Genomic DNA, 27785 nt, shown 5'->3' with positions numbered 1-27785 from the left:
TTCAGCTATAGTCATACGAATATACTTTGCACTAGGAAGGATTCTTATTTCAACGTTTTTTATTTTTAGTTAATGGTTCTTAGGCTGTCTCTTTGCATATATTACTTGTACCGCCTTATCTTTCTTGAATTCTATTACCCATTTAGCGAGCCGTTTTCTAGTGTCATTTATTATTTTTTGCAGAATGTCAGTATTTTTTTTTTCTATTTTATCTTATGGCGGTGTTATCCGCGAATGTGGCTATCATGCAATGCTGTTGAAATAGGTATATCTGCTGTGAATATCAAGTACAAGGCAAGTCCCAGCATTGTTGAACATTTGCAGTAGTCTTTTATGCCACAGCCTGTCAAAGGCTTATGCAATGTCTATGTAGACAGCTACACAGAACCTTTTATTATCCATATGTATAATTTAATATTTCGTTTATAACTCTGTGGACTTGCTGCACAGTTGAATGATGTCGTCTAAATCCAAATTGGTGGCTTGGTATTATATTTGTCTAATCTGAGAGGCGTGGAAGTGTGCTTAATATGATGTAAAATATTTGTCATATGTATGATAACTGCTTCGGCGGCGGCCGTGGCGGAATGGGTTGGTGCGTGACTACCATTCGGAGAACATAGATTGGAATCTCCGTGAAACACCAAAATGAAGAAAAAGATTTTTTGACGTGATAACGTCTTATAATTCGATTTAGCCGGCTGCACGCACGAAAAAATGTGTCCTTACCTTGCTCATTCGTCGTTACCTTGCTCATGAACGTTACATTGCATGAACTGTTTGTTTGATATATATCGAATAGATTCTTTTTGGTGAATTTTTAAAGCCGGTGTCGAAAGGGTGGGGGCTTTGATGATGGAATTGTTGAAAAAAGCTATTGCTGAGTCAATTTCGTTTTCCGTTTTTAATGAAATATTTATTACCAATTGTGCTTTCAACTTTGTTGAAAATAATTCCAGTCCGTTTTATTATTATACTTACAATCTGTGTCAGAAAAAAGGAACCGCGATTATTCATGAAGCATAAAAGATATATATTTGAAATTTTTTTACATGAAAGTGTGTATTAGGAGGTTGAATTAGTTTTAAAGGTGGCACACAGATAGTGCTATTTATCACTTTATCGCGTGGGCAATACTGAATATATATTCATGACAAAGCCTCATCCCTAGGCTTTGTTTATCAGTATCTGTCATTTCGCTGAAGTATTATACAAAACTACAAGTCATAACTAGATAAGCCGTGTAGTCTCCATCGTTGTAGAGTATAGCCTGGCATCTTCTTCATTCTTTGAACCAGCTCTTCTGCTTAGCTCGTTGACAAACAGGACTAGATTTTGCGAACTTGACGCACGAGTTGCTCTAAATCATGGACTGGCCTTTCGGCAAGATGCGTTTTCATAGTTCACCACACTTTTTCAATGAGGTTGTCGTCTGGGGACTGGGAAGGTCAGTCCAATACTGTGACGCCATTTTCTTGTTTTGTTGTTTCTATATGTGTTATTCTGAGAGCAGTGGTTTTGATGATGAAGGACGGTAGGATATGATCGCCTTCTTCAGACTACGTTCGATGGTGTTGGTACTCACATCTATTACCTTTTTAGCAAGAACTGATCTTGCTTGGCATAATCACAAAGAAGGGTTCCGCTTAAAAAGTTGGACGGTCACTTTATCTTGCTTTATGTCGTCACTCGCTTCAAGCCGCGCTTGGAAAAGTCATCAACATTTTTCTACACCTTATACCGCTGATTCCAAATCACAACAAACTTTTTTAATTTTTTAATTACTTTTGCAGCCGCGGCGTGAGGTAAATTTGGCCCTTTCGAATGCGTGCATAAAAATACCACCTCAAACAGCTTCGCGTACTTCTCACTCATTTTTGTTTGGTTGCGTTTACGGCAAAGTTTCGAACGATACTAACCTGAGTTAGCACTGGCGTCGTAGCCTTTGAGTGGGATTATTATGAAAAAAGCAGAACGAAATATATCTTGAAGCTACAAGAAAAAAATCGTTTCTTTTCTTCTGACACAGGCTGTATATAGTCCTGTGAAGGTTTGTTCGTGCAGAGTTTCATTAATTGTCATTAGGAGTGGCGAATCATCCGACGATAACTCCAAACATGACTTAATTGTCAGATAGGTTTGAGGAATATTTTTAACAATGCATAAATCAATTATCAATTATTGTTTTTTTATAGCTTTAATCCAATATGTCGGCTCTCCGGTGTTTATGAAATATCCATTATTTTCTGTAATAGCGTCTAGTAATTTTCGGCCTATCGAAGTTGTTAACCTTGATCTTCAAATAGAATTTTTTGTTTGTAGGGACCACCAGCGATATATCGACTTCCCATTTAAATACATAGTCTAGATATTGGCATTTTGTAGTACTGAATTTTGGCGAAAATTTTTCTAAATTGTTTCGAACAACGTCCCATTTTGCAGAACCACTATGTAGCTTGTAAAAAAAAAATTGACATAATTGTATTTATGCGTACAAATAAATGTAACTTGATCAATTCCATTGCGATTTCATTTACCTCCTTCTCTATATCCATACAAAATATAATATCTATCAAACAAATAATTTGATGCTAATTGCAGTTCCTCCGTGAGCCTTGTTTACTGGGTGATTTGAATATGTATGATACAATTGGATATATTTACAAAAGTCTTGAGCATGAGTCTTGGATATTATTGCATTCCATTTGCGTTCCGAATTCAATTTTCATTTTCATTTTTCCGTTCAATTTTCATTATACTTATTGACTCCATCTAGCTTCGATACCAGTATGGTTACAATATTCATCATGGTGGCCATTTGTGTTATCAATTGTTTTATCATAGTTTCAAGCTCGGTTAAGGGGACAGATACCTGTAAACGACCATATTTTCCCTGATTTTCATTAAAATTATTTGAAATGAAGAAATCTATATTTTTTTTTTTCAAAATTGGCATACAGTTTATTTATACATTTAAATAATATACAATAAATTTTTTTTTTATCATTTAAAATGGCGGATGTACACTCCATTCTTCCACCAAGGTCGCAGCGGGGCTTCTAAATCGGCGTCAGTGACCTGAATACAAAAAAACAAAAACTTTTGTTTATTACTGTCATAATTTCTATGTGAATTAATTGTCGGCAACGTAACTATACCTCTCCCAGCGCTCGAACGCAATGAATAGAGTCGTCACTGTTAACGATCTATAATATAAGAAATACTTAAATTTACGTTCTAAAAATTGTTTGACATATTCTTAAAGGATTATATTAACATTTTATGATTTTTTCCAAATTTTACAGGTATCTGTCCCCTTAAATGATCGTGATGTGATGTGTGGTCCTAAATGCATTTGTTAATGTTTTCGTTGATGTTACTCGTGCATAAGAAACGCCTGGTATAAATGTTTGATTTTTGTTAGTACGAAATTTACCTGGCGGTGGCATTATTGCCTTGTTCTTGTGCAGTGTGAATTTCTTTTTTGCATAGTGTCGGATATCCTTGTGTTTGGAGTTGGAGTTTTTTGTAGATTTCGCAGCCTCTATAATTAGCTATATGGTTTTTGCCACAATTAGCACATTTAATATTGTCTGTTTCCACCTTTATCTTAATTTTACACATACTTGTTTAGTGTTTGCCAGCACATTTCACATCTAGTATGCAATAGTTTTGTGCATTAAGGAATTGTTCTTTTTTGACGCGGTGGCTCACAATTAACTTTACAGTTAATGGCTTATAATGCATATATCTTTCTTGTTTTCGTTTAACTTTAGAATGTTATTCATGACTTAGTACAAAAAGTTCATTTTTTATATCTTCGATAGAAGTCGAGTGATGCATGTTTGGCAATATTAAAATTATAGCCATCAACTATAAATGTGTATTTCTTGTAGACACAGTATTTGCATACCTATGTATTAATGTAGTAGTTATGATACATTTATGCATACCTTGTAAATTGAGGAAAATATAACCCATATGAAAGGCTTTGTATTTAAAATTATTTAATCTCTAAAAGGAACGTGAGCGTTATAGAGATCCAGTGAGGGAATGCTTGAAGGCTTTAGTTTCTATTGGTTGGCGCATTGAACAGTCGGACATCGATGCTCCACTCAATCACCGGGGATCAACACGTCGTCAATCCAAACCACAAATCGTATGTACACAATATTTTGCGTAAACCTTGATTGGCTTCTGAACTAATTTACCTTACCTTTTTATAACCTGCTTTCCCTTTTTATGTATTTTTATCCGAATTCTGCCTGATCCGAAACTCCACCTAAACCCAATGATCTAAATTTACTTGTTTTCAACGTTGTGGACCCTTTCTCAAAACTAGAATGATTTTCAGAGTGAAGGCAGTGCGTTTAATTATAACCCACACCCAGTTGACATGACAAATCTAACACTAAGCAGAGAAATGCAGAACATGGCCGAACGTCTAGCTGAGAACTCGCACGACATATGGGCTAAGAAAAAAAAAGAAGAGCTGAATTCTTGTGGTGGAGTCATACATCCACAGCTTGTTCCATATGACTTATTGACAGATAAAGAAAAAAGGAAAGATCGTGAACGTTCGCAAGAATTCCTAAAGTATATGCAATATCAAGGCTATAAATTACACAAGTAAGTATGCAAACATATTAGTAAAAATTAATTATTCTTGTTAGAAATATATGGTATGTGGAGCAGTATAATCTTATTTCATAACAGTAAGCGGCCGCCGTAGCCGGTTGACTTGGTGCGTGACTACCATTCGGAATTCGGAGTACATAGGTTCGAATCTTCGTGAAACACCAAAATGAAGAAAACATTTTTTTCCGCTACGCCCCTTGGCAGGCAATGGCAAACCTCCGAATATATAATATTACTGCCATGAAAAAGCTCCTCATAAAAATATCTCCCGTTCGGAGTCGGCTTTAAACTGTAGGTCCCTCCATTTGTGAGAACAACAACAAGACGCACGCCACAAATAGGAGGAAAAGGTCAGCCAAAAACCCAAAAAGGGTGTAAGCGAAAATTATATATATTTATAAGTACAGGATCCAATTAATATGCCGCTGTTAATACAGTGTTGTGCGAAAAGTTAGAAGGTTTTGCCAACGGAGTATGGTAAATGGACTTCAAAGAAAAATATCTGTCATCTGCGTTTTTAAAGTTTACTAAGGAAGATTAAAGTTTACCCCTTCTCGGTACGATGGCATACGAAATCACAATTTTTTGTAACATTTAACTTCCTAACATCTTCAGAATGACGATTTATAATGGTTTAACACGTGGTATGCATTTGCTTTTCATAAAAGTTCGGCACATGTTTCTGTGTAGAATAACGAAAATCAATCTAATATATAATGCATTTTTCATATATCATATCATTTAATGAGAAAACTGCCTGTTAAAATATCTCTACGACGCTCATATACTTCTACGCAAATATGAACGAAACGGTATCAATAAAACGGTCCGCGGATGACATATGGCAAAAATAAATTTTTTGTTTTTTGGTAGGACTGTTATAAGCTTACGTGGCAAATTTCAGCGTGATATGTCCCATAGTTTGTTTTCTGTAAACAAGTCAAGCTCGTGTGTGTTCTTTGAATTCTCTTTTATGACTTCAATTGTCTCAAAATGTTTTCCACGGAGCGGCAACTTGAGTTTGGGAAACAAGAAAAAGTCACATGGACGAATACGGTGCTTGCGGAACGATATTAACATTATTTTTGTTCAAGTAATCGCGAACAAGACGTGATGTGTGAGCTGGTGTATTATCGTGATGCAAGAACCATGACTTGTTGTCCCACAATTCCTTCCTTTTAAGACGAATGTTCTCGTGCAAACGCTTTAAAACGTCTAAATAATATTCAGCGTTAACCGATTTTGCGATTTGTACGATTTTCAAGCACAATTTCCTTTACTTTTCCGATGTTTTCGTCGTTTACTGATGTTGCTGGACGACGTTAATGAGGCAAGTTTTCAACCGATGTACGGCCCTCTTTGAGCGATTTGTACCACTGGAAAAGACGTGCACGCGATAGAGCAGAGTCCCCATAGGTTGTCTGCAACATTTTTAAGGCGTCTGAAGCCGAAATTTTGTTGGAATAACAAAATTTCAAACAAATTTTTTGAATTTCCATCGTTAAATTCGAAGAACACACTCGAGCTTGACTTGTTTACAGTAGCACAGAAAACAAACTATGTAACATATCACGCTGAAATTTGCCACGTAAGCTTATAACAGTCCTACCAAAAAACCAAAAATTTATTTTTGCCATATGTCATCCGCGGACCGTTTTATTGATACCGTCTCGTTCATATTTGAGTAGAAGCTATGTATGTAGGTATTGGGCATATGCAAATTTATTATTTTAATTGGGTACAAGTATATATTTGCTTGCATACGACAACACTCTCATTGTGGCATCCCCCTGTTTGCAATCATTGTCACAAAGTAATGGAAAATTAAAAATTTTATCTTTGAATTTGATACCCGTCTTCGTTTTTCTGGAGCCTGCTTTTGTAATCCCAGGTGTCCCAATTATCATGCTTTGGAATTATTCTTATAATTATGTCTACTACAAATCCTGAAGGCAAGCCCAATGAGAGGAGGGAGGTGACATCGGTGGCATGTGCCCCGATGGAGTTTGCATCAACTGATTGCCAACGGTCATCTAATGTTATAATGCCCGCTCAAGCGTCGATGTCGTAGATGCAATCGTAATCATAATACGCTGCATTCTGCTGTATTATTATATAAGTAGATCGAGCTCGTTAGCTATCTAACGCTATATGCAAATGCCATTGTATCGATCTCTTACTTTGAGCGTAAGCGTGATATGATCTTTTCAAATCACCAGCAGACGCCGATTCGCTAAACTCAACCTAAACTATGCTACGGGAAAATCTCAGTGATGTATCAATATCCAATTAGCATTCTTAAAATTCCAACTTTCAATAATCGGCAGTAATGTTTTTCTATTCAGTTTTATACAAAGAAGTATTCATATTGAAAGTTGTACAATATATCGGTCTACTTGAAAAATGTCAAAGATGACATAAAAAAGGTACCGTCTAAAAATTATTCATTACCGACAACTAGCGCCACTTTTGAAAGACGCTTTACTATCATCGAAGTGCTCATTGGGCACTGCTTAATAAACAAGTATGGTATGCAAAAAGGCTAAATGCGCCTTTCCAAGAATGCTATAGCAGTTGTAAAAATTGTTAAGAAGAAAAAAAAAACAATCTCTCATCTCAGGTGCTGTCCCACTCTGTTTTCATTAGATACCACTGTGCGAACGGTGTCAAAATTTAAGCAATGGTCTTTGATCTGCATATGAAAGCGCATTTGACAATATAGCTTATTTAAATCCTGTGGCTAACGTCTCCCCAAAAGTTTAAACAAAGGAAGTGTAATCAAGGGCAGCACCAGATAATGGCCAAAATAGGAAACTAATTGAAACCAATTGATTTTTAGCATTGCGTATGTCGCTAGTCGCTAGTTTTAGTATAGAAGTTTCTGCTTTTCTATTTTAAATGCTATATAGCAGCCCCGTTAAAAGTCTCGAAGTTCTATGCAACCACTAGACAATAAACATGTCAGTTAAGTCTTTAATATTCATTAAATTTTAACATTTTTTTAAATGCTCTTTTAAGAATTAAAAATGCTAAGCATATTTTTGTAAAATAGCTTATCCAAAGCAATTTTTTAGGGTGACAGATGGCGACATTTATCTTTATCTTCCACATACAGTTGTATGCTATGTATTTATATTAAATTTATTTCATTAGAATTGCTCCAAGGCATCTATGAATGTAAACATGTACCGATCCGATGTATGTTTTAATTTACATTTATATTTCATAGGCCGTCTAAAGGTGGGGTTACTGAAGGTGAAGGAGGTGCCACACAAGCAGCCGTGGAGCTCCGTTTCTCGTATTCTCTTCTCGAAAAACTAATCCAATATTTAGATCGAGCAACAATCAATATGAAGTTGCTTAAGCCATCAACAACCTTTAGTAGACGAACTTCCTTCAAAACGGCTTCGCGAGATATTAAGTTCTTTTCCAAAGTTGTACTCCCTCTAATGGAGAAATATTTTTCAACACATCGCAACTATTTTGTTGCAATGGCAACAGCAACAAATATAATTGGAGCAGCATCTTTAAAAGAAAAGGAAATGGTTGCATCTATATTTTGCAAATTGGCATCGCTTCTTCGTAATCGGCTAAGTGCTTTTGGTCCCGATGTAAGAATTACTGTTAGATGTCTCCAAGTATTAGTGAAGGGCATAGATGCTAAAACTCTAGTGAAAAATTGTCCAGAATTCATAAGAACTTCTATGTTAACATTTTTTAATCAAACTGCTGATGATCTTGGTAATACTATTCTCAACTTACAAGAAGGCAAATATAGTCATCTTCGAGGCACTCATCTTAAAACATCGACTTCATTAGGCTATGTCAATCAAGTAGTACTACCAGCATTGACCGCTATGTTTGATCATTTAGCTGCTTGTGACTATGGTAGTGATCTTCTATTGGACGAGATACAAGTAGCTTCTTACAAAATATTAGCTGCCTTATACCATCTCGGTACTGATGGCACTCTAACACATGATCGTAAATATCTTAAAACCGAAATAGAGCGGCACCGGCCTGCTCTGGGCTCATGTTTGGGTGCATTCAGCTCATGCTTTCCTGTAGCGTTCTTAGAACCCCATCTCAACAAGCATAATCAATACTCACTACTTAACCGCATTGCTGACCATTCACTAGAAGCACAAGATATAATGGTGCGAATGGAAAGTTGTATGCCGAACTTAGAAACAATTCTTGGAGAAGTTGACCTCTTTGTTGAATCGGAAAAAACATATAGCGATGCACCACATATAATAGACGTCATTCTGCCCTTACTCTGCTCTTATCTTCCATTTTGGTGGGCACAAGGGCCGGATAACGTAAGCCCCACTAGTGGCAATCATGTGACTATGGTAACGGCAGATCATATGAACTCACTTTTACGCAATGTTTTGAAGATGATTAAAAAAAATATTGGTAATGATAATGCCCCCTGGATGACAAGAATCGCTGCGTACACCCAGCAAATAATTATTAACACTTCTGAAGAGTTACTAAAGGATCCATTCTTGCCATTAGCAGAACGTGTAAAAAAACGAACAGAAAACATGTTCCATAAAGAAGAAAGTATGCGCGGTTTTATTAAATCAGCCACAGACGACACATCCCAAGTTGAAACTCAATTACAAGAAGACTGGCAACTTCTTGTGCGGGATATTTATTCGTTTTATCCACTTCTTATTAAATATGTCGATCTGCAGCGCAACCATTGGCTTAAAGACAATATCCGAGAAGCAGAAGATCTATACAATCATGTTGCTGAAATATTTAACATATGGTCCAAGAGTCAGTATTTCTTAAAAGAAGAACAAAATTTTATATCGACTAACGAAATTGATAATATGGCGCTTATTATGCCAACGGCAACCAGACGATCCGCTATTACTGAAGGAGCACCCGTAACTGGAGGCAAAGTTAAGAAGAAGAAGAAGAATAGAGACAAAAAGCGGGATAAAGATAAAGAGGTACAAGCAAGCCTTATGGTGGCTTGCTTGAAGCGTTTACTTCCAGTTGGATTAAATTTATTTGCTGGCCGGGAGCAGGAGCTTGTGCAGCATTGCAAGGACCGCTATTTGAAAAAAATGCAAGAATATGACGTCATCGAATTCGCTCGAAACCAGCTGACCTTACCTGACAAATTAGATCCTTCAGATGAAATGTCATGGCAACATTATCTCTACTCAAAGCTAGGCAAACGAGAGGAGTTCGCAGATGAACAAGCACTGGAAAAAGCTTCTAATCAAAATGATAAGAGCAAGGATAAAACCCAAGAAACTGTGGACCGAATAGTAGCTATGGCCAAAGTTCTTTTTGGATTGCACATGGTAAGGATAGAGTTTTACTATACTGTTTGGATTGCATATGGTAAGAATATACTTATATGCATTTAATGCTTGGTATACGAAAAATATAAATATATAAAATTTAAATAGAATTAAGACAAAAACAATTTGATTTCTTTTTTGATATATTTTTAATTTTAACATTTTTCTTGATTACTTTTCACATTATCGCGAAACAACATCAACATCACACTCTTAATTGCTCTGATTGACAATTTATAAAAATTATTGAAATCTCGGACCTCACCACATTTACAGATTGACCATCCCCAACAACAAAGCAAGAACGTCTACAGGAGTGTTGTATCCATACAAAGGAAACGTGCCGTTATTGCATGTTTCCGCCAGACATCTCTACATTCTCTACCCAGGTTTTTACAAAATGAGAACAGTTTTCGCTTGTTCAATACATTAACAGTCACAATGCTCATAGATGAACAGTGTACAAGTAGTCGATAATCTAATGTCTTGGAAGGATTTAAGATACTTCTTTCATTTTCACTTCATTTGTATAGTATTTCATTGCTTCCATTTCTTTCGTATTATTACTTGTATATTTTCTATAATTTTGTTACAAATTAATTTTCCGTACTAACCCCAAATGTATGGTGCGTAGTCTTTGTAATGCTTTAACTAGCTGATACCGTGTATTGTGTCCTTAATTCCTTCCTAGGCATCACGTCCTAAGCAAAGAAGCAAACGTTGGAATTCGAAAATTACATTGGCCCGACGCCAGGCAGTCATATCCAGCTTACGCGCTATACATCTTTATCGCATGAGCAGGTACACTCCCACCTGTTGTTTGTTGCCCCAAGCATATTCGAAAAGTCATTGGACAAATTACTCTTACATAAAAATCTATATAATCTTAGGAAAGCATGATGTTTTCACACGAATGTACCAAACATACTTATATTTGTATCGGAAACTCGCTGAAATTAAATGTTTTTGTATATGCCTCAATGGAATTAACAATACTAACTGAACGTATGCATGATTAGTATATTTTTATTCAAAATTAAATCTAATTATTACTTGTATTTACGTTAACAGACATCGGGCATGCAATATCTTTGCACGATCATACTATGAACAATGGCTTCAAGAAGAAAATGTAGGGCAAGAGATAATGATTGAAGATTTAACCCAGACATTTGAAGAATCAGAGAAATCGAAGAAAGATGAGGAAGAGTCTGAAGGTAAACCAGATCCTCTAACACAGTTGGTTACCACGTTTTGCCGGGGAGCCATGACCGAACGAAGTGGGGCATTGCAAGAGGACTTGCTTTACATGTCGTACGCACAAATAGCAGCAAAGTCTTGTGGAGAGGAAGAAGAAGAAGGTGGTGATGAAGAAGGAGGCGGAGAGGGTGGTGAGGAAGGTGCCAGCATACATGTAAGTCCGCATAACTAGCCAAAAAAAACTCGAAAACAAAAACTAATGGTTTATTTAAATAAGTATTATCTATGCATGGTGCAAACTGAAGCGCACAATTGATAGCAAATGGTAATGAGCTACACTTATGAAAGGACATATTATATTATATAAAGAAACGTGGTGTTTATTTGTTTAAGATAAAATGGCAACCTAAATTTAAATGATTTTCAGGAACAAGAAATGGAGAAGCAGAAGCTCTTATTCCACCAGGCGCGGCTCTCAAATCGTGGCGTGGCTGAAATGGTGCTTCTTCATATATCCGCCTCAAAAGGTGTACCATCAGAAATGGTCATGACAACTTTAAATTTGGGTATAGCAATACTACGCGGCGGCAACATAGACATTCAAATGGGCATGCTTAATCATTTAAAGGAGAAAAAAGACGTCGGCTTCTTTACATCCATTGCAGGACTTATGAATTCTTGTAGTGTATTAGATTTGGATGCATTCGAACGAAATACGAAAGCCGAAGGTATGCAATTATATGTGTGCACGTATTATGTAAAAACATATGCATATAAATACACAATTAGGGTGTCTCTTAAATCGTATATTTTAATTTTGAGCTCACCTCAATTTGCTTTCCCACGTTTTAAATGTGTATTCATTAAAATCCATTACCTAGTAAGTTCTCAGGTACAGGTTGGTTGGAAAGTACGAATAGCCAAAACAAAAATAAAATAATGCTCCACCGAATTTAATATACATACATATTCCAATGATCATCCATTAGTTTTATACCCATCTCTGTAATGTTGTTTCGGAAGCTTTGAAAAAAACCTGTGACACAGCTAAAATAGGTTTTTCATCCGACGAAAAACGCTTTCCACGAAGGAAGTTTTCATGCTTCTGAAGAAGTAATAGGTGGAGAAGAAGTGAAAGCTGGCAGCTGGTTGGTGTTCAAGCAATTCGTCACACAAATAAAATGCGTCACAGACAAATGGTGTTGGTGCACTTTTTACGTTTTCCAACTTCATTTTTTGTGCGACCACGTTTAACTCTAAAGACCACAGTTGAAATTGAAGGATTCGGTTCTTTTAATACTTTCGTTATTTTATTATGAATTTCTGTTGCTGATAAACGTTCGCAAACTAACGCTGTTCGGTTATTGCCGTTGTAAAAATACACTGAACTTCAAGCAAATACTGAATTGAAAATTCAAAATAATTTTTTTTTATATTAAAAATTAAAATGGCGCATAATTTGGAGGAGGCGCATCAATCTTGACACCTGTACAGATTAATATGTAGATCTTGCTTTCAATACTTTTCAACCAATCTGTATACATAGAAAATTCCAAGGTTAAATATGTGAATGAAAGACAAGAATCAAATCGGTGACCTCAGAAATGTAAAGTTAAATTTAATAACATTCGTAAGCATAGAAAATTAATAATTTGAAAAATAAAAGCCAGTCTGGGACTTCAAACTGGAATAAATCCCAAGTTTTCTTATATAAGAGATGCCCTAATACATATATGCCACATATGTGTGCACAAGTATATATGTGTGTATCAATATTTAATTAAGAATATTGAGGACAGAAGCTGTTCCCTACACAAACCCCTCTTCCAATCCCCATTTTAATTAACTCACAAAAATGTGCACCTGTTTGTAAATATTTCTGGATGTGTAGGTACATAAACAAAGCCTGATGGTTGCATTTGCGATACTCATGCCAAATATTCCCATAAATGTCAACATATAGGAAGCTAATGCTACTTCGACCTAGAAAAGAAATTAGGGAAACCTAGAATTTTATGATTTAAAATGTCTTGAATAATAACTTGAATATGTCAAGGTGGCCCAAACAGTTAACTTTCATCAAGTTTAGCCCGTGAGTCGACACAGTTACTGGGATGTGGCACTGGGAGCCAAAGGTGAAGAGTTAAGTGTCTGAGGAGTACCAGGCTCTTTCAGCGACTACGTTTAACATAGTCTGACTGCCTACCGAGTAAGGCCAAAAACTCTGTACAAAGAATACAGTCACAAGTTTAAGCTTAGCCTAAAAAGTAGTCCGAAGAATTTTTGGCGAAACCTATGTATTTTTAATACTGTTTTATATGGACGTTACTGCGTCAGTGATGCAGTGATAGTAATGCAGCGAACTTAGTTTCCGATTTATTTTGATCTAACTTCGTGTCTGATGAAGATATTCAAGATGAACATTTTGCAGCCATTCGCCAAAATTTCTCGGGGAAATTGTCTTCCACAGATGACTTCGATTAACTTGTTCTTTCAGATGATGATTCCATTGAGGGATTGTTAAAGATTAAAAACGATGTCTAACTTATCTGTTTTTTTCTCTGAAGATTGCCGATTCCAGGCTTCCAGAGTGTTTACCAAATTGGCGTGATATATACTGACTTATTTAAAGCCTTCGACAAAATCTCCCATACAATTTTAGTAACTAAATTGACATTTCTTGGTTTTCATTCGACTGGGCGATGGCCACCTTTGATGTACCTTATGGTGGTGTTTTAGGGCCTCTGTTACTTAGTTTGTTTATTAATGATATCTATTTTCTTCTCTATGCTGATAATCTAAAAGATTATGCTGAAATAAAAAATTCTAATGATTCAGCCGTCTTACAGTCTGAGGTGAATAAATTATTTCCCTGGTACCTAATGAACTGTATATTTCTTAATATTGAAAAATGTCATAAAATCACATATTCTAAGCTTAAAAACCTCTTATCTTGCTTCCTCTGAAGTGATTAAAGATTTAGGGGTTTTCTTTGATTCAACTCTCAATTTTATCAAGCACTCAAATTATGCCGTTTGCACTGCTTTTATTCGGAGATCTTATCATACAGTCGATATAAATTGAGTGGAGGAAGGGTTCAAAAAATGTCTGTGCGTTTCGCGTTACATTCACTCAATTTCTCAGACCAGAAACCATCATACGAATCTCACCGTCGATTGATTAGTCTTTTTCCATTAAGTAACAGAGGTACTCTTCAGGCAGTACTATTTATCTTTGATCCCGTTAATGGCGTAATTGACTTCTCTTATTCTTCTTACTTTCTATGTAACTAATCAGAATAATACTTCGAAAGTACTTGTTATTTTATTTACATAATTCAATTTTAACTTGTTTTCTTTTTAGTAATTGAATGGTTTCTTATGTAAAATTGAATGGTTTCTTCAAAATACTTGTATTTTAGCTTTGAAATAATTTCTTAAATGTCTGTTCTGAATTTTGTTAGACATTAATGAATAAATAAATAAAAATGATTTATCATTTACAATTGTGTACGTCAAAATGCAAAGTACAGGGTTTGAGTGAAAAGTAATGAGCCTTCCCGCGCGGAGCGTCTGCCAAGCGATCAACCGAATCGGCTGGTGGGGGAAAACGATCGTTGGACCTTCCCCTTCAACTAGAAACTGGTCCCAGTTCGCTGGCAACAGCGGTGCAGTCAACATCGCTCCGCGCGTGAAAGCTGTTTAAAAGGATTTCGCAGTGGCGAAAATGCAGCGATCGTTGGAGACACCATGCTGATCATCTTTTTTGACTCTCGAGGCATCGTCCACAAAGAGTTTATACCTCCAGGAAGCACTGTAAACGCGGCATTTTACAAAGAAGTGCTCCTTCGGCTGAAAACCCGCGTCGCCCGGGTTCGGCCTGACCTTGTCAACAATTGGACCCTTCACCTCTGCATTGGCCAAGATGAGGGTTCCGGTGCTTCCCCACCCTCCCTATAGCCCAGACCTGTCCCCTCCGGAACTCTTCGTGTTCCCGCGCCTGAAAAGAAAGCTGAAGGGGAGGCATTTCGACTCCATCGAGGCAATCCAAAAAACTGTGACAGCCGAATTGAACGCGATTCCGGCGGATGAGTTTAAAAAATGTTTCCTGCAGTGGAAGGACCGCTACCAGCGGTGTATTGACGCTCAAGGGTCCTATTTTGAAGAATATTAGTTGTATAAGCCAGAAGGTTTAATAAAACTGCTTAAAAAAATAAGGCTCATTACTTTTCAATCAAACCCTGTACTTTCAACCAAAAAAGCAAGTGGATTAAATTTTACATGAACTCTTTTCTTCTAGTAGAATTTTTGGGCATTTTCCAGACGGGCGGATTCTGAAGATTTTCGCATTCCCGCTTTTTAAACAAATTACGCATAATAATTTTCCTTGTATTATAATTATGCAGCCAGTTAGCTTTTTGTATATTCATTCCCTAGCATTATATTATTCCATTCCTCTGCTCCACTCAATACTTATAGCGTGACTACTACAATGGTTTACATAAAACACTCTTTCCGAGAGTTCCGGAGCCTTGCATAACGAGAGACTGATTGGTTCTTCAATATGAAATAAAGTAGACTGTTTTTTTTTTTAATATGAAATTATCCCGCTGAAAGGCTGACATGGGAAGTTAACAAATGTTTTTATTATTCGGGGAGAGAGCCCACCTAACAGTTTTAATATTGGCAGTAGCAAGAAACTGCAAGAAAAATTTATTGTTAGGGTGGCATGATTTTCCAAATATTCAGGATAATCCCACGCCCTTTACCTTTGTTTACTGTTTTTAATAGAGGCGACTCTTCCACCTTCCAACTTGTAATGTTACCAATACTTATAACATATATCTTGTATACGACATCTTAGAAACTAAGGTGTTGATGTAGCTTCTTAAAGGAATTGCTCGCTAAATTAAAATGTGTCTCTGAAGGCAGGAATTATATTTTAATTAAATTTTTTTATCATATTTCAAGTAAATAATTGCGTTTTACCTATGACTATCAAAATCATAGGCAGACAAACGCCCATTTATTAATTTTATTTGACATCAACTGTATATTTACATATATGTATGCTATGCTCTATAATTTGAAAACAACGTGCGTATCTCATATATCCACCTACACCTTCGTCCTGGCCTTGGTTAATGATTTCGCGAACAAACCAAAAATACCACGCATGCTCCTACCATCCCCAACCTAAACACACTATTAAAAACTTTGCAACAAAGAGTACATTCCAAGTGCGGGTGCAGGTCTTGGCGTAGGCTCGGAAGGCGCTGCAGGCGAGAAAAACATGCATGATGCTGAGTTCACGTGTGCCCTATTCCGTTTCATTCAACTTACATGCGAAGGTCATAACTTAGGTGAGCACAATTAAATAACACACATTTAATAAAATTTATCATTAAAATAAAAAACGAAAATATTTCCAGACTGGCAGAACTATTTGCGTACTCAAGCAGGCAACACTACTACAGTCAATGTTGTAATATGTACAGTCGATTACTTGTTACGACTACAAGAATCTATAATGGACTTCTATTGGCACTACTCGAGTAAAGAGATCATTGATCCCGCTGGAAAAGCTAACTTTTTCAAAGCGATTGGTGTGGCAAGTCAAGTTTTTAATACCTTAACTGAGGTAATTCAAGGTCCATGTACATTGAATCAACAAGCTTTAGCCCATTCGAGATTATGGGATGCGGTTGGCGGCTTCCTTTTCCTCTTCTCCCATATGCAAGATAAATTGTCAAAACATTCTAGTCAAGTAGACTTACTGAAAGAGCTGCTGAATCTGCAGAAAGATATGATCACGATGATGCTTTCTATGCTGGAGGGCAACGTGGTTAATGGTAAGTGGACTTTTCACTATTAAATAATAATTACCTAAGCTTATAAAACTTGGATAAAAATATACTTTTGTTTATGAGAATGATAATTAGAGTAAAAAGAGGTTGTCTGTAAAGTCGGTTTACTGACGATAGTTTAACGTGATAACGTCATTAGAAAATACTGATTGAATGGTTGCATTTTTCAAAAGAAAATTTTAATTTTATTTGTTTGATGGATATTTTGTATGGATATAGAGAATGAGGTAACATTAACATAACATAATATACTTTAACATAACATAATATAACACAACATAACATGCTGTTCAAGCAAGGTAACGACGCATTTTTTGGTGCGTGCAGCCGGCTACATAGAATTATAAGACGTTATCACGTCAAAAAATAATAACATTAAAACAACAGGTATTATTAACAAACTTGGTTTTATTTTAAATTCTTCAAGTAAATCAAATTAATAATAATCAATAAGAAGACATATGCAAATACAAATACGTGAATTTATATATGTACATATGCGCATATACATACATATATACGCTCACTTAAGTAGGAGAGAGCAAGATGTCGAACGTTGCCGTTCGTTTGCTTTGTCGTTCGTTCCGCGCTTTCGCTTGCAGTTCATTCAAGGTAACGACAAATGTGCAAGGTAGCGGCAATGAGCAAGGTAACACTAATGAGCAAGGTAACGACACATTTGTTCGTCCGTGCAGCCTGTTAAATAGAATTATAAGACGTTATCACGTCAAAAAAGTAAAAGCAGAAAAACGTTAAATTTTAACAAACTACTCAGTGAGAGGCTGTGACATTTATATGACTTTATTTAAATTATTTTACGATAGGTGTCTTTTATAGTTTTCCAGTAACTACGGGTCTAACTAGAACAAACAGGCCATGTGTAAAATATTAAAGATTATGAAAGGAATGTGACATCATTCAGATGTTTGCCAATAACTCTGCTGCATAGATCCGGCCATAGATTAGGCAGCCGTCGTAGGCAAATTGGTTGGTGGGTGATTACCATTCGAATATCCGTGCATGAAACACCAAAATAATGGAAAAAGTATTTTCTAATAGCGGTCGCCCCTCGGCGGGCAATGGCTAACCTACGAGTGTATTTCTGCCATGAAAAAGCTCCTAATAAAAAATATCTGGGGCCAGCTTGAAACAGTCCCTCCATTTGTGAAATAGCATCAAGACACACGCCACAACTATATGTATATATATACATATACATATATATAAAGATTCGGTTCATTTGAGCAATGAGGTTATGGAAGGAGGGAAACGATGCTTTGGGGTTTATTGGCATAGACTTGTAACCTCAAACAAATCTGCAAGTCTAGCGATCTTGGGGGCAAGTTCACGTAATTTGCGAAAACGATAACCATTCTCTTAAATATTTTATAAGAAAGTTTTACCATTTTGGCCGACTACAACAACATGGCTGTTATAGCCTGTCAACATCGACCCGACTCTATTAGAAAACCCTGCACTTACAACTTTAGTAGTTTGTTGTATAGGGTTATTCAATAGGTGCGCTTCAACTTTTTTCCGATAGGGAGGCCGAACGACGCAATATTTTTGAAGTGAAAACTTCTTTAGAATCGTTAGGAGTGATTTGAGAAAAAGTGAAACGAAAAAAGCGACACTCTTGGCTACGAAGCGTTATATTATATGTTGATATAAACGTAGCGACGAACTAAATAACTTTTAGGCCAGCGCCGACAGCATGGCGCGGTAGCCGAGCGACTAGCAATGTGAGCTTCCGATCCAAAATCCTTGGTTCGAATCACAAGAAACAAATTTTTTTTATACAGTTATTTTATTTTATTTTATGATATGTTTATGAGGAGCTTTTTTTCATGGCAGAAATACACTCGGTGTTTTGCCATTGCTTGCTGAGGGGTGAGCGCTATTAGAAAAATAGTTTTCCTTAATTTTGGTGTTTTCACCGAGATTCGAACTGACGTTCTCTCTGTGAATTCTGAATAGTATTCACGCACCAACCCATTCGGCTACGGCGTTTGTTTAATTTTACTGATGCAAAAATGAGGGAAAATATTTGAATAAAGTTTGCTTACTGTTTACACATTTTCCAAAGGTGACGGAGAACCAAAAAAAAAGTCGATTTTCAAACAAATACGAGTGCATATGTGTAATTGTGTTGGAGTTTCGGTCACGCCCCAGCAAAACCTGCGTGCATATGTGTTTGTAACATTCAAAAAAATGTAATTGTGTTAGAGTTTCGGTCACGCAGGTTTTGCTGGGGACGTTCATAATAGCAACCGCGTGTGTATTTTTATATTCGTAAATATTTTCATTTTTAAATATTTACCGCAATTATGCCGAAAAATAATGCAGAAAAGTGTCGTGAATATAGACAGAAAAAAAAATCAATAAATAGCATCACGGAATTTATTCACGAAAATTTAATAAAGTATACACCAGAAGTATCGCGGATACTTAGAAAAGATTACAATAAAGTTCCAATGATTTTAAGTGGCGATTTTAACGTAAATTTTGCATTGGACACAGCGGGTCCTTCAATTGACTTTCTCAATACAACATTCAATTTAAAAATGTGTAACAATCGCACTGAATCGACAACACGATCAAAAACAACCATTGACGCGGTATTTCAAAGATATGTTGACAACATCGAAACCAAAGCATTTGTATCATATTTTAGCTATCATAAGCCACTCGTATCATTTGTTGAAATTGAAAACATTGAGGATGAATAATAATAAAATGAAGAAAATAAAATATGAACTTTATAGCAATATTATAATGAACCTATAATTATCCCGCTCCTAATGCTGCTTTCGTCTCATTCTCTCTCAGTTTGTTTTACGGAAGGTTTCACTTCTATCGCGTCTAACCGTTAGACTGGTATTTTTTTTTATTTTTCGCTTGTCATTTGTAAACTTCATTAGTATACATTTCATCATGGAACGCTACACACTTGAGCAACGATTGTAAATTGTGCAAATTTTTTATGAAAATAATCGTTCTGTTGCTGCTACTTTAAGAGCATTACGGCCATTTTACGGTCCATTTAACAAGCCGTCCCGTTTTGGGGTTATGTGAAGTCATTGGTCTACAGTAACAAGTCGGCGACGATTTGTGAGCTCAGAGCCAATATTGAACACGAAATTGCTGGAATTTCAACGATTGGACTTCGTAAAACGTGCACGCGGTGGTCATGCAAAAGAAATCGAATTTCATACTTAAATGTATATGTTCAAACTCGATAATAAAAAAAAATTAGTTAAAAAAGTCAAACCGTTTGTGTTTTATTCAAAAAAGTTCAAAAGTTCAAGCGCTCTTACTGAAAAACCCTATATGTATGTACAATATTTCATAAATTGATTGGTTATTAAAATGAAATTTTTATTGAAAATAAACTCATTGTATAACTATTGAGAAATACTCACAAATACATCATATACATATATGTACATACAATATAGAATTATTAAAAATTCCAAAAACGGGCATTTCTTTACAAGATAATAACACAAAAAACTTATTGAAAAGCTTATTTAATATTTTTTTCGAAAGTGGAGTGAATAAGTATCCTATGTCGTTGTCACTCCATCTTACTACAATTTTTAACTCTGCTCGACTTTTTAGAGCCCATTTTTCCACGTTTTTCTTAAAGTGCTAGTTTTTTTTTGTTGGGTTCATATCCGGATTCTGTGCTGGTGTTTCAATAAGCTTTCTACACAATGATGATAGATTACCAGGTTTGGCCATCCCCTACGGTGAAAAAAAAACAAAACTATAGAGTACCTTCGACTGTAATCTATGCTTTTCACATGTATAAATGAGCAATAACACTGCGAGTTTTGTCTTTAACATCACTATCCTCTCTAAAACTATCACCACACGATGTACCCAATGCAGAGGTGTGGCCAACGTCAGATCGTTAACCGACTCTCAGCGATTTTGAATGAATCGGCTGATTTGCTTATGTAAAGAAGTTGTGACGATGGTTTGGTGACGATAAAACTTAGATTGGGTTGGGGTGATATATAAAAAATCATCAACAGAGTCTTTCGTCATGTTACTTTGTTGCCGTCTGAACAATAACAGATTGAACGAGTGTATGACTACGTTTGAACAGAGCTGTCGAATCCACAGTGACGTGGCATCCGAAGTTACTCAACAATTTTGCTTCCTATGGGCAAACCTTGCTATTACTAGTTGTTTTGATAAGAAAATTAGCCCTTACTATCCTTCAATCCAAGCAAGAGCGAAACTCTCTGAAAACTGCACATTTCAAACCGACCGGAAATATAAAATAAAATGTAGCTTAAAAAAACTAAAAAACACGCTTTTATTGCTAATCGAACTAAAAAGTAGAAAATAAATTTTAATGACAAAGGGACCTATAATGAAGTAATAGCAAATCGAAGGATCAGTCATAGTCAACTACATACCTCAGAACAGAATTATAACAAAAATAAAGATACAAATGGAGGAATTCAAATTAGAGTTAAAAGCGTGGGATGCTTGATATAGTAAATATTACAATCATTCTATTGGCAACTACCTATGTACAGAGGGTTATGAAAGTGAAGCAAAATGCATCCCACGGATAGGTGTGCAAAATTCCACGTCGATCAGATTTTTAGAAGCCAGTGAAAATTAAGCTCAAAGATTCCTTTACATACATACAACCCGAGCTAATAAAAGAGTGTTAATTATTCTATTTGTATCTTAATTTTTGTTATAATTTTCTTCTGAGGTAGTTGACTATGACTGATCGTTCGATTTGCTATTACTTCATTATAGGTCTCTTTGTCATTAAAATTTATTTTCTACTTTTTAGTTCGATTAGCAATAAAAGCGTGTTTTTTAGTTTTTTTAAGCTATATTTTATTTTCTACTTTTTAGTTCGATTAGCAATAAAAGCGTGTTTTTTAGTTTTTTTAAGCTATATTTTATTTTCTACTTTTTAGTTCGATTAGCAATAAAAGCGTGTTTTTTAGTTTTTTTTTTTAACTATTTTTTATTTTTAGTATATGTAGGAGTTTACGAGTAATATACTATTACACAACCGCACACTAAATACTAACCTCAATGGTGGTGTGGAAACTAAATATTCCCAATTTTTGTTTAAAAAAATACCCAATTCATGTTTCTACCGGTATGGCAATATTGGCAAATGTTATAAAAAATGCACATTTTTCAGCGCTCTCACGAGAAAAAGAGTTTTCCATCTAGTCATCTATGTTGTGTGTTCCGAGTCGATCAGATTTTTAGAAGCCAGTGAAAATTAAGCTCGTGACTATTTCGCCAAAAATTCCACGCATATCGTTCCGCAACCACCGTATTCGCCTGATTTGGCTCCGTGTGACTTCTGGCTGTTCCCAAAACTCAAGAGACCACTACCGGAAATGGACTATTTGGCATGTTTCGGGGATTGGAAAACTCGTTGGCATAAGTGTATTTCATCGAGAGGGCATTATTTTGAAGAGGATGAAATTGATTTACAAGAATAAATGACGATTTTTCATTTTACAACCAAATTCACCTTACTTTTTGCCCACAGGTAAAAAAAGAAAATATTAATCCTGGCAATCCCAATAAGGATAATGGAAAATTTTTATCAAATTATTGCATTGTCATCGGTCCTTGATAGGTGTGCAAAATTTCAAGTCGATCAGATGTTTAGAAGCCAGTGAAAATTAAGCTCAAAGATTCCGTTACATACATACATACATACATACATACAACCCGTCCTAATAAAAGTGTGTTAAAAATGCACAAAAATTAATTGGTTCACACAAAGCAACTTTCGTTGCGTTAACTCGTAATTTGAGGAAGAGGGAGAGACGAGGAAAGGGAGAGGGTACTGAGTTGCTCGTGCTCGTCTAACATGTTTTGTATTCTCGTTCTTCTCAATGTTGTTTACTGTAGAGTAATACATAAAATAATTGCAAGTAATGACGAAAAACAAAAATAACTCACAAAGATGAAGCAACAACAGTCTCTCAATATGAACACGGTGTTACCATCATATGTTTTCGTGATGGGTAATTTTTGCTAGCTAAAATTTTTCCAGCTTAAATTGAACAATTTTTTGGCGTTAACGAATGCCTACTTGCAAAAATTAGGACTAACTATTAAAACTTTTGGTTTTATCGAGCATAACTGCTATGTTGCTTCTAGTCTAGTTTCTTATGGGAAAGAACCACCCCATACTCACCGCTCAATCAGATATTAACCAACCGCTAGAATGTTTTGCTTAATTTAAATATTTATTTATTTAAACAGAAGTCATAGTAGCCTATTTTGCGTTGTAGTATCATAGGTTGCAAAGATGAAGAAAGTGGCTAGTAAAAATGCCTTTCTCTGACACTTTGAAAGAATGGTATTTTTAGTTTTCGAATTTTTGAAGAGTATTTAAACTACTTATATCTAATATATTTCGGTAGCAAATTAATGCCAAACACTATGAATACTTGAAATAAGTTAAAAAATAAATAAACTAACGATTTATGTATTTACAATTAAGGAACGATGTTTTTCCTTTAAAAAACTCTTTCTTGAAAAACTGCATTTATTAGACGAAATTCAATCCAATTACAGGTACTATTGGAAAACAGATGGTAGACACGCTGGTTGAGTCAGCAAGCAACGTTGAATTAATTTTAAAATACTTCGATATGTTTTTAAAATTGAAAGATTTAATTGAATCTCCAAGCTTCGCTGAAATCGATTTAAAAAATGAGGGTTGGGTGACGCCAAAGGACTTCAGGGACAAAATGGAGCAGTCAAAGAATTACACACCGTGAGTTAATATAAACTAATAATTAATATAAAATATTGTTTTATTTCTAATATCTTGTTTATTTCTTTATTATAATATATTATTTTACGATACTTAAACAGGGATGAAATGGACTTTCTTTTGGCATGCTGTGAACGTAATCACGAAGGCAAAATTGATTACGGCGACTTCGTTGATCGTTTCCATGAACCATCAAAGGAGATCGGCTTCAATTTGGCTGTATTGTTGACCAACTTAAGTGAGCATATGCCTAATGAGCCCCGTTTAGCCAGATTTTTAGAGACTGCTGGGTCGGTGCTTAATTATTTTGAACCTTTCCTGGGTCGAATTGAGATTTTAGGCAGCTCTAAACGCATTGAGCGAGTGTATTTCGAAATTAAGGACTCAAATATTGAACAGTGGGAAAAGCCACAAATTAAAGAATCCAAACGCGCATTCTTCTATTCCATAGTCACTGAGGGTGGTGACAAAGAGAAGTTGGAGGCATTTGTAAACTTCTGTGAAGATGCTATTTTTGAAATGACACACGCTTCAGGCTTAATGGCTACTGATGACGGTGGTGGCAATGTGAAGCGTGACACTGCCTATAGTTCATATATGAGTGAAGAAGAGGAAGAGAGGGCAGCAAGAGACCCCATTCGCCGAACCGTGCAAGCCATTAAAGATGGACTTAAATTTGTAATACATATGTTGAGTCCATCCAATATTAAGCATCAAATAAGTGTAATGCAAACCAAGTCGATTCCGGAATTGATCATTGGATTCTTTAAATTAATATTTTACATGTTTTATTACACTGGCTATGGCAATTTCTGTGTAGTTCGATATATTTTTGGAATACTTATGAATCTAATGCGTGGACCGGCCCCGGAAGAAATTGAGGCTCCACCAATAGAGGAAGAACCATTTGGAAGAGCTTTACCACCATTACCTATTGAAGAGCCACCTGCACCAGTGCAAGCGTTCGGAGATGCAAGCAAGGACGAAAATGGGCAGTACAAAGTAACCATACGCGAATCCCCAGGCGGAAATGCTCATTCTTCATTGGAGGAGACAGGTGATTTAAGTCCGGATGATGGAGGAGTCGCTGGTGATCAACCAGCAGAAGGCGACCAGTATCAACTTCAAGAGCCTATTTCTATCGTAGACTTACTAGGTGGAGAAGCAGCCAAGAAAGCAGCACAAGAACGACAGGAAGCTCAAAAAGCACAAGAAGCAGCTATGGCTTCCATTGAAGCTGAAGCTAAGAAGTCTTCAGCTACTGCTCAAGAAACGCCTGCTGTTAATCAAATCGATTTCGCTCAGTATGCACACCGCGCCGTTAGCTTCCTTGCACGCAATTTTTATAATCTTAAATACGTTGCATTGGTTTTGGCTTTTAGCATCAATTTCATGTTACTTTTTTATAAAGTAACATCTTTTGGTGATGACGAAGAAACTTCAGGTGATGACGAACTTATACTTGGTTCAGGATCTGGTGGAGGCTTGGCAGCTTCCGGACTTGGTGGTGGTTCAGGAGATGGCTCTGGAGATGACGAAGGCGGCGAAGAAGATTTACCGGAACTTGTGCATGTCGATGAAGACTTTTTCTACATGGCTCATGTTATACGTATTGCTGCTTTGTTACACAGTTTAGTATCTCTCGCTATGTTGATAGCCTACTATCATTTAAAGGTACCTTTGGCTATATTTAAGAGAGAAAAGGAAATTGCACGCCGTTTAGAATTCGATGGACTTTTTATTGCTGACCAGCCGGAAGATGATGACTTTAAATCACACTGGGACAAATTGGTGATTTCGGCTAAATCATTTCCTGTTAATTATTGGGATAAATTTGTGAAAAAGAAGGTGAGGCAAAAGTACAGCGAAACTTATGACTTCGACTCTATATCCAATCTACTTGGTATGGAAAAAAGTGCCTTCATGGCTCAAGAGAGTGAAGAAAGTGGTTTGGTGAAGTATATAATGAACATAGATTGGCGCTATCAGGTATGGAAAGCAGGCGTTACATTCACTGATAACGCCTTCCTGTACTCACTGTGGTATTTTTCATTCTCAGTGATGGGCAACTTCAATAACTTTTTTTTCGCTGCCCATTTGCTAGATGTTGCAGTAGGTTTCAAAACTCTTCGTACCATTTTACAATCTGTTACACATAATGGAAAACAGCTCGTTCTCACCGTAATGCTCCTAACAATAATTGTATATATATACACAGTAATTGCGTTTAACTTTTTCCGAAAGTTTTATATACAAGAGGAGGACGAAGAAGTGGATAAAAAATGTCATGATATGCTGACTTGTTTTGTATTTCATTTATACAAAGGCGTGCGGGCAGGAGGTGGTATAGGTGATGAGATTGGAGATCCCGATGGGGATGACTATGAAGTTTATCGTATTATTTTTGACATCACATTCTTCTTCTTTGTCATCATTATTCTTCTGGCCATTATCCAAGGTTTAATTATTGATGCTTTTGGAGAGTTACGTGATCAACTTGAGTCGGTGAAAGAAAATATGGAATCTAATTGCTTTATATGTGGCATGGGCAAAGACTTTTTCGACATAGTTCCTCACGGGTTTGATACACATGTGCAGAAGGAGCATAACTTGGCAAATTATATGTTCTTCCTGATGCATCTTATCAACAAACCGGATACAGAATATACCGGCCAGGAAACATATGTGTGGAACATGTATCAACAGCGCAGTTGGGACTTCTTCCCCGTTGGTGATTGTTTCCGTAAGCAATACGAGGATGAGCTTTCAGGAGGAGGTGGTGGTGGATAGTTTAAGCAAAACATAAAATGAAGCAAATAAGCTGACACTAAATAATTTCAGGAGCAAAATATAAATTATAAATAATAAATTTCTGTCACACAATTTTGTATACATAAACACTTCCTTGTACACTTCATTATAACTATGTGTAAATAATTTTCCTCTACCAAACTTATTCTTGAGTTATCTGTAGCCCAATAATCATTATTAATGTTTATAATAAAACTATTATTTTCTAAAAAAACAAAAACGCATCTATTTTTTATGGCACAGAGGAAAAAGGAAATTTAGGTGCGACTCACTTATCATATTGTCCCCAAAGGAAAACTCTATATAAATTAAGATCAAAAGGATCTACAACGATGAGGGGTGGTAGTAGTAATTGTTCTACATGTGTATGTATGTATATTGAAGTTGGTAATATTTTCTAAATTTCAAAATGTTTTATTCGTGACTGCATAGCTAACAAAACATCGGCACTTGTTTACGGTCAAATATGTACAGCAAGAGAAAACGAAATTAAAATGAAATGAATAACCTCCTTAAACTAACTACCACTACCATATGTATGTAGATATTGGCTTGTCATACATACACAGGCTGTGCCTATCGAATTCGCTGTGTCGTCAGAGCCCATGAATAAACAAAACAAATGGAAGGAAATTTTCTTTCTTCTGAAAAAATGACTCGTTTCCAAAACTCTGGTGGATTACTATATAATTATTAGCAAATTCAATGCACTCTTGCCCTTTCCACAAGTGAAATAAACTGTTTTCTTCGAGCGACTCAACCATGGTATTCTGGATTATGTAACATTTTTCTAGGAGTTTCCGCACAAATACCTTTTTAAAATGTTTGGTTAACGTTTTTAACAATTTTTTAGGAAATACTTCGAGGGTTTATACTGCGTACTTCTCGGACCGATAGTGGTCTTATACGCTCATCCATTGGTTTAGATCAGTGATTCCCAAAGTGGTCTATATCGACCCCTGGGGGTCTATGACAACCTGCAAGGGGTCTGCGTCAGCGAAAAAAAAATTTGGGGGTCAATGAAATGAAAATGGGGGTCCGCGATAGTGGATCCCAACACATACACTGATAGTACCTATTTACTTACATCATACTATCTTATAATATCAAAATATCTATATATCCATTATTTATAAAAGCACCTATGAAGTAAAAT

At 36.0% G+C, this 27785-nt stretch overlaps 1 protein-coding gene across 9 annotated transcripts in view; it reads left to right on the top strand.

Annotated features, from left to right (window-relative positions):
• Positions 1–26815, top strand: part of LOC129243788 (ryanodine receptor) — a 96603-nt gene extending 69788 nt beyond the window's left edge. For 4 of the 9 annotated variants that reach the window (XM_054881096.1, XM_054881093.1, XM_054881097.1 and 1 more), the window contains exons 24-33: positions 4022–4159; positions 4343–4629; positions 7868–9965; positions 10242–10354; positions 11037–11379; positions 11593–11893; positions 16417–16527; positions 16597–17016; positions 23617–23818; positions 23920–26815. In XM_054881096.1, the coding sequence (XP_054737071.1) occupies positions 4022–4159; positions 4343–4629; positions 7868–9965; positions 10242–10354; positions 11037–11379; positions 11593–11893; positions 16417–16527; positions 16597–17016; positions 23617–23818; positions 23920–26608 (6702 nt within the window). In that variant the 3' untranslated portion in view covers positions 26609–26815. Of the gene's footprint in view, positions 1–4021; positions 4160–4342; positions 4630–7867; positions 9966–10241; positions 10355–10656; positions 10767–11036; positions 11380–11592; positions 11894–16392; positions 16528–16596; positions 17017–23616; positions 23819–23919 lie in introns of all 9 variants that reach the window. The other 5 variants (XM_054881098.1, XM_054881099.1, XM_054881095.1 and 2 more) reach the window with 3 other exon arrangements.
• The last annotated feature ends 970 nt before the right edge of the window (positions 26816–27785 follow it).

Source organism: Anastrepha obliqua, chromosome 4, assembly GCF_027943255.1.
Source record: "Anastrepha obliqua isolate idAnaObli1 chromosome 4, idAnaObli1_1.0, whole genome shotgun sequence".
NCBI classification, from domain to species: Eukaryota; Metazoa; Arthropoda; class Insecta; order Diptera; family Tephritidae; genus Anastrepha; species Anastrepha obliqua.
Note: the sequence above shows the minus strand (reverse complement) of the source record. Positions and strands in the feature narration are given on the sequence as shown.